An 8777-nucleotide genomic window follows, 5' to 3' on the forward strand; every position below is an offset into this window, starting at 1 on the left:
TTCCACACCTGTCAGGTTTAGAAAACCAAATGATAGGTTTTGTGTGTCTTCTGAAATGGAAATTATAAAGCAAACACAGATTTATATTTAATTAAGAAAAATGTCACATTGATGTCAAACAGTATATTTGACATGCAATTGTCAAATAATTATAAACGTTCAGTGTTTCAGATCTCACTGACAAAATTTAAAGTATTAGCAGAAACCTTTATGAGTCCCAACTGTTATCTACCATAAGAAATTGAGTTAATGAGTTAACTTAGGTGTTTGATAGTCTATATACAGATCCAGGGATATACTTTGAAGCCACATGAGATCAACTCCCATTCCCTGAAAATAAAAAATGTTGTAAATTCTGTTCAAGTTAGATTACAGCTATTGTGATTTTATATAATATACACTAATATTTTTAGGTCAATTTATCAGTAGCATAAGGTTTCAGCTGGTGAAGTTCTCTACCATTTTCTTGTTGGGAAATGTGACAAATCTCTTTGAGATTAGTGGCTCATGAGTACTCTTGAAATTGGAAATTATGCAGAATGAAAAAAAGGCATTTAAAATATATACTGAAAGCCATCATCATTTTTACTTGTCAATTTAACAAAGTGGCTTAATTACATATAATGGTAGTGGTCAATATCAATAATGACTCAGAAAAGTATAACTATCATAGAAATTTTTCTGGAAATAATTAGGCAACATATATCCTTAACCCTGACAATAATAAAAGCTACATGATATATTTATGAGAGATTTTATTTTTAGTATGGGATTATAAGAAATATTTAATTACATTTACAATTATTAAAAACGATATCCATAGCTACATTGCAGCATTGTTTATTATATTCACTATGGTAAAAATTATTGTCAATAGATCAATTGTTAATCTACAATATATTGTATCTCAGGCAAATAGTTATCAAGTTATTTGAAATGACCTTGTGAAGATGGTTATTTAAAAATAACAGCCTAATTCATGTAGTGTATATATATAGATTTAAATAAAATATATATGTTGAAGTATGAATACCTATGGTAGAATTATCATGTTATCACTTTTATTTGGCCACAACCTTAAAAGATAAATATTTTACCCACATACAGACAGAGGTAAGTGAAAACTCTCCTAAGTTCTCTCTAATTTTGGGGAAAATCATTACATTGTATATTCTATAAGTTCAATTTACCAGTCAGACTTGTCCTTAAAGAAAAGTCATATGGAAGGTGAGAAATTTTATTCTCTGCCCTCCTTCCTAGAGGAGTATACACTTGACATCATACACATATATGTAAAAAAACTCAAGTAAAGAGATTCTGGATTGAAAACATAACCTGTTTCGTACTTTCTCCATATCTTGATCTAATTTTAAAGAAGTGAAAGCAAATCACCTTGCTGAAGTCAGGGTTTTCTCATTACGTGACACCCCCCCCCCCAAAAAAAAACACCCTAAAAAAAAAACCAACCTGAATTATTAGCCCACTTCAGAGTTAAAACAGGAAAATTAACTTGTAAACACTTCTTCCTAATGTTCTAGGCTGATAATAAGAAACTAGTTCATGGTAAACACAAAACAAATATAAAAGAATTCACCTCATTTACTGAGCAGAGATAGTCTACACGTTCTGATTCACTATAACCAACACAGGAACACATAAGTTCAACTCTTATATTTAGGGTGACAATTAGGGAGCTCCTTTATAAAATCTTGATTCCATGAGAGAAATTGGTATGGAGAAAGGTAGAAAGAGATTGAGAGAGGGAGATGGAAAGGAAGAGAGAGAGAGAGAGAGACTACCATTTGTTTCCTCTGTATTCTTTCATACACATCAATGTTTGGTGTTCCAGAGGAAATTGTTCTAATTTCACCATCAACTGTCTTTCAGTACTAAAAGACAAAAGCATTTGAATAGTAAGTGCACAGGAATATAGTCTGTGAAATCATTCTCTAAGTAGAAGCCAGATGAGTTAAATATATTCTTAAATAATTGTTTGCTGAGGAAATATATCAATTTCTATTTTCAATTAACCAGAGCCAAGGTCTAGCTGACAAACCTGAGTGACAGACAGTTCCTCCGTATTGCTGGAGATGTTAGGAAAAGTGTAGTACATACACAGTTAGAGACTTATATGCAATTTTAACACAGTTACAGATTTCTATTGTAATTTTAATCCCTGCGGAATGGATCCCTCTAGTTCCAAATCTATCATTAATCTTTCATGGTATAAAAATAAATTAAAATTCAATTGATACTTCATGTGGTACAAAACACATAATTAATCTCTAAGGAATATCGTCAGGAACTTTTGTAAATGCCCTAATTTGTGAAACAATTGTTAGAAAGCAAACAAGTCTCCTTCCAGATGTCATGGTGCTGTATGATATTCCATCCTAGTGTCATATGTGTGGGTAAGAGATCACATGCCATCATGAAATCACAGGAATGTTTCTCATTAATTTTAATCCCTCTTTCATATAATATTACAAACTCCCCTAAATTCCAGCAAGGTACAGTGACTAAAGCCACACAGATTCCCTTCAAATGCTAGGAAGGAGATAACCTACTGATCAGAAAACTATTAATAGTTCATACTTCTTGGGCTCTTGTTCTATGTTAGAACCTATTCTAAGTATTATACAAGATTGACTCATTTCATGATCGTGATAACCAATCAAGAGAACAATCCTGTTTCTAGGTCTCTCTTACAAAGGAGATGATGGGGGCACAAGCACTGAGTAGTAACTTGTAAAACTCTAAATACATCGCAGGAAAAGGCCCCATGCAACTCTGGTATTTCCCCCTGTGACAGCAAGGAGCAAAGAACAGACTCAGAGGCAGTGCTGAGGCTGCATTTCCTTAATGCATGTCCAACGCATGAACTGGGACCCCTTCAGTGATCTGTTCTGGGTGTGCGCTTCTTCTCACTGTCTGCTGTCAACGTAGGCCACAGTGACCTGCTGCTCTGTGTGTATCACTGAGTGTCACTGAGTATACACATAAACCTTACAAGGAGTGTGTGGTAAAAAATAATTTTAAGTAAATCAATATTTATATTTTAAAATATCATATAATATCTTCCTAAACTTGACATGTCTTGACAACATCTTAGGCTGAGGAAACATTCTTGGTCTCCATTCCCACATCATCTTCCTCAAATTAAAAAGAAGCCTCTCACCAGCCCATTTCGTGGATAACCCAATGAGCTTAAAAGAATAATTGGAATGTTATTGTTTTCAATGATGTCTTTAAAGTTTCTAGGTTTTTGTTTTGGGGGGGGCGGGGGCAAAGGGGATGGCAATTGAAGGACCTTAAACTCATTCTTCTTTGATGAAATGTCTATGCAAATATTTTTCCTGTTTGACTTCTATGCTCTAGTTGTAAGTGTTCTTTATATATTATGGATATAAACCTCCCATCAGATATATAACTTGTGCCTTTGGCTCTTAAATTTATGTCTATGGTCCATTTTGAATTAATATTTGCATATGGTGTGAAGTATAGATTTCAGTTTATTTTTTGCATGTGAATAGTCAATTATTCCTCACCATTTATTGAAATAAATAGCATTAGTAGCTTTGTCAAAATCAACAAATCATTAATCTGTTTTTTTTTAATTATCAATGGCATTACAGTAATACATCATCTACCTTACACCAAGGAAAACACAATGTTTTGTAATTTTGGTATTAAGTACTGTTCTTTTGTTAAACAGCCTGCACTGCACAAGATAGTACATCACAACAGAGATTATCCAGTACAAAATGCCAATGGTGCTGAGGTTGAACAGACCTGTAGACCTGCTCATTATACACTTGTGTAGAACAAAGGGTTACAAGTGGCCACAAAGCAGGCATAGGCCATCACAGCAAATAGAATATATTCAGTCACTACAAAGGTGCAAAAGAAAAAGAATTGCACCATAAATCCTGAAAATTAAATGGTTCTGTCTTTTACAAGTAGATTCACCAGGGTCTTCGGAGCAATGACAGAATAGCAGAAATTCAAAAACGAGAGGTGGCTGGAATAAAGTATATAAGAGTATGTAGTTTGGGGTTAATTTTGATTATCATAATCATTCCAACATTTCCTACTACACTGAAGCTGTAGATAGCCAGAAATACCAGGAACAGGGGAACTTCATTTCTGGGTAATCTGAGAAGCCAAATAGGGTGAACATGGCCCCAGGAGCTATGTTGCTCCCTACCAGAAACATGTTTCTTAATGGTAGGATCTGAAAATTCATCTTGGAAATAATATATTATGGTGAATGACTGACACATGAAGCATGCTTCATTCTCTCCGGTGTAGAGTATAAGATGAAACAAAATACTCTGTGTTAAATCCTGATCAGTGTTAAGTATCCAAGACAGGAACATCTAAACTTCTATACAATAATTACTAGTTAATATTACCTTTTCAAAAATTATAAAACGTAATTATGTTCTTATTCTGAAATGTAATTTTAAAGACTTGCACGTGTAATAGTTATAAATTTGAGTGGTTTAGGTGGTACATATAATCAAATCCTTATGTAAGACATTCTAATCTCACTGAATTTATGAATTCTGCAAGGAAAAGTCTATGAAAATAAAATAATGTTTTATTTGTTCTATAATTACTAATGAAATAACTTCTATAATTAGAGCTAATTTCTGTATAAAAAATATGTGCATATGTTGTGACACAAAGAAAGAATAGTCTGTATACCTACTTATATCATATTTTAAATACCAGGTCATCATTCCTCTTTTTGACTAAATAGAGCCAATATCAAAGTAAATAATAATTTATTTTTGGTACAAAGTATCTACTGAACTGCCTTTCTCTACAGGTGAGCACACAGAAACCTAAAGAAGTCATGACTTGTCTAATGACATATAAATATCAGATAATCAACTTACAACAATAACCCAGAATTCTGAATTCCTAGCATGTACCCATCTCTCTAAGCTAGACTCTGACCCACACTGAATTGTCACATCAGCATTTTTATTTTGAAATGATTATCTTCTCACACTTCCTTATTTATTGTTTTGACCATTTTAAAGACAAACTTCATGCAATGAAACTACAGAAAATGATCCAGTTAATGCATTGAAGATGTTTATGATCAGGGAGTTCTTAAGAGAGAGAGAATGGTGTGATTTCTCAAACTGGTGTCCAGGTAGGATCCAAGTTAAAATTTAATCCCAGAGAGACAGTGAAATTTTGCAATAAGTGTGTTCAAAATATTGTATGGGCATGACCATACTAAATATATACTCCTTGTTTATCTAGAGTTCAAATTAACTCTAGTAATCTGCATTTTTTGTTTGCTAAATCTGGCAACCAATATCTAGCACTCAGAATGTTATGGTCACCAACACATCCCAGTTCACCTAGAACTGTCCTCATTTTAGTACTATAGGTCACACAAACCAGGAATTCTGTCCATCATATTCCCTTATAATGCATTCTTCTTTCTCAGACTAACATTTCTGCTAAGGTCATCTCTGGTTCTGCAACCTCAAACCAGGTGGTTCTAGGAGTTCCAACACCAAAGGGACCCATATAACACTGAGAAATCTTGATAGCCCAATTTGTTCAAATATCTAAGGATTTATGAATCAATTAGAAGGTCGGTCATCTTTTCCAGTCAATTCTTACTATTATAAAATTCTTTCTTAATGTCATTTTTCAAAATTTCTCAGCCTCATCTTCATTGATATTTTGTGCTGAATTACTCCTTGTTATGGGGAACTACCCTGTGCAAATTATCATGTATAGCAGCATCTTTGACCTCTAGTCACTAGATGACAGTGGTATCCTCACCTCTGGTCCTTCCACTATGACCACCAAAAATATCCCCAAACACTGTCAACTGACTCTTGGGGCAGTGATTGGAGTGTGCATAATAGCCATTAGTTGAGAACTGCTGCCTTATTTTCTTACTTCTGGTAGATTTTCATGTTTCTTCTGACTTAAAACTGATGTGCAAATTAAATATCATGGTTGCTTATCTCTCAAATGATGTTATTATATGGATTTCAAAATCTGTATTATCGCCCAGCCTGTGCAGCTCAGTGGTTGAGTTGACCTATGCTCCAGGAGGTCACAGTTCAATTCCTAGTCAGGGCACATGACCAGGTTGCAGCTCAATCCCCAGCATAGGATGTGCAGGAGGTCGCCGATCAATGATTCTCATCATTGATGTTTCTATCTCTGTCTATCCTTCTCCCTTCCTCTCTCTCTAAAATCAATAAAAACATTTAAAAATATCTGTACTATCTTTGAATCTGGGAAATGTGGTATCTAAAAATTCTTCCTTATAATTTCTTTGTATTTTTTCTTTTTGCTTTTGGGAGCCAAAATAATATTCCATGCTCTAAAATCATATTTAGAGCTGGTCCTGTTTATTCGATTTCTCCAGAGGCTCATTTTCTTCCTTTCAATTCAATTTTATTTAAATACTTGCCTATTCTCTTTTGCACAACTCTTCCAAAAATTCAAAGAAGCAGAGAGACGTATACCTAAAAAGTCTCAGGTCCTTCTTTCTCCCACTCCCAGGAAACAGTTGTTGGGACATGACTATGCAGGTCCTTAGCTAAGCCAAACCCTTTGGGCAAAGCACTGTAGAAAGTGTACACTTTCTGTTCCAGACACAATGTATTCAGTGGCTAAAAATTCTGTCAAAATGATTTTCCCATGAAAAATGGCTAAACCTACAACATTTTCTAGATACCTTTCATGAAAAGGAATATCCATATTTTCTCAGACCTGCAAACAAACCTGCTAATAGAAAAGACAGCCCCCTTGGGCCTCTGGAGAAGGGTTTGGGGGAGATCTAAGACTCTGATAACTATGTCCACTCTCTATGTAACCAGGTTCTTAGAAAAAATAGCTTCCTTATTCTATGGAGGCTTCAAAGTGAACAATTAAAATTATTATTTCTAACATAATTCTGATCTTTTGAAAAAAGGTCATTTCATCACAAGCAAATATAAACAAAAAACAAAAACAAAGGCTGAAATCCACCTACTAGTAACAGTAAGAATTTAATCCACAAATTGTAAAATGAGCATGATGATAAGTAAAAGATAATGTGAATAAAAAGGCCATTGTCCAAAATGCAGCCATTCATAACAATGGTTATGAAATGTATATATACATTGTATATACATATATGTGCACACATGCACGCTGAGACAGAGAGAGCAACAGAGACAGAAACAGAGAATTAATTACATGCCATAAACTGTTCTAAGTGCTTTACACATGACGTGTCACTTAATTTCCACAACATTTTTGATAAATAATTATTAATGTCTCCAGTTTTTAGAGATGAGTCTCTGAAGTTCCAAAAAAATTTAGACACTGCAATGACAACAACGGAAACATAATAAAATAAGAAATGGACAGCAAACAGAACATATACACACATGAGAATCTCATTTTGTGCATAACTGGAAAAGTAGTTCTTTATTGTAAAATAAGTGGAATTCAATTTTGAAATGAATCATAGTTTTCATAATAGATCTGAAACTGTGTATCTCAAGTGTGCTTCATTCATCTTCGGAAGGTTTTATGGCAAACTAAATGTGTATGTGTCTGAATAGTCCAATAGCAAAACCATTTAAAACATTTAGATTAAATGAAAGCAAACAAGGGGGCTGCAAATTTTTAAATGTGTTCAACCAAACCTGGGTCAATTTTGGAGGCACAAAGAAAACTGAATGAAAAGACTCAAGCATAAAGACCTGCCCCCTGACTGTTCCCTTCACTCTATAACACAGCAGCCAACCAAGTGACCCTACACCACCCTCCATTATGGGATCCTGGGTCCTACTAAGAACATATTCTCCAGGAAAATATTTTGGAGCTCACCACTTTTCTGAGAGCTTCTTTCACATCCTTGTTCCTCACACTATAGATCAGAGGGTTCAGCATGGGAATCACTACTGTGTAGAACACTGGGCCACTTTGTCAGTATCCTCACTGTTGCCAGAATTTGGTTGGCAATAAGTGAAAAGAATTGTTCCCTGAAAGACACTGATGGCTGTGAGGTGGGAGGCACAGGTGGAAAAGGCTTTGTGTCTTCCCTCTGCAGAGTGCGTCCTCGGGATGGTGATGAGAATAAACAAGTAGGAGGTGAGGATGATCATGATAGTGATGATCTCAATGAAATTGGCCACAATGAACACCATGAGCTTATTAACAGAGACATCATAGCAGGCAAGGTTAAAGATTGGGGGTAAATCACAAAAGAAGTAGTTAATCACATTTGATCTAAAGGATGGGATCTCAAGAGCTAAACAAAAGTGAATCAGAGAACACACAGTCCCACTGAGGTAGCAGCAAGACACCAGCTCCACACAGAGAGTCCGGGACATGGTGACCATGTACAGCAGTGGGTTACAGATGGCCACAAAGCGGTCATAGGCCATCACAGCCAGCAGGAAGACCTCAGTGATTGCATAAACACCAAACAAATAAAACTGCACCATGCATCCCAGGAAGGAGATGGCTTTATCCTTGGTTAGCATGTTGAACAGCATCTTTGGCACGATGATGGTGGAGTAGCAAAAGTCCAGAAAGGACAGGTGGCTCAGGAAAAAGTACATGGGAGTGTGAAGGCGAGAGCTGACCTGAATCAGTGCGATCATGCCCAGGTTGCCCAGAACCGTGACTCCATAGACCAGAAGGAACAGCAGGGAGAGAAAGACTCTCAGCTCAGGGACATCAGATAATCCAAGAAGAATGAACTCTGTCACAGAGGTGCAGTTCCCCTCCCACAT

The 8777-nt window shown here is 35.5% G+C and overlaps 1 protein-coding gene across 1 annotated transcript; it reads right to left on the reverse strand.

Moving 5' to 3' along the window:
- Positions 1–7937: 7937 nt before the first annotated feature.
- LOC132242296 (olfactory receptor 5L1-like) lies at positions 7938–8777 on the reverse strand. Its single transcript, XM_059711197.1, has one exon. The coding sequence runs from the start codon at positions 8775–8777 to the stop codon at positions 7938–7940; it is 840 nt and encodes a 279-aa protein (XP_059567180.1).

The sequence above is a fragment of the Myotis daubentonii genome, chromosome 9, assembly GCF_963259705.1.
Source record: "Myotis daubentonii chromosome 9, mMyoDau2.1, whole genome shotgun sequence".
Taxonomy (NCBI): domain Eukaryota; kingdom Metazoa; phylum Chordata; class Mammalia; order Chiroptera; family Vespertilionidae; genus Myotis; species Myotis daubentonii.

Excerpts from the sequence above, each read along its gene's own strand:
- LOC132242296 (XM_059711197.1), bottom strand. The coding sequence starts at position 8,777 with ATGTGGGAGGGGAACTGCACCTCTGTGACAGAGTTCATTCTTCTTGGA.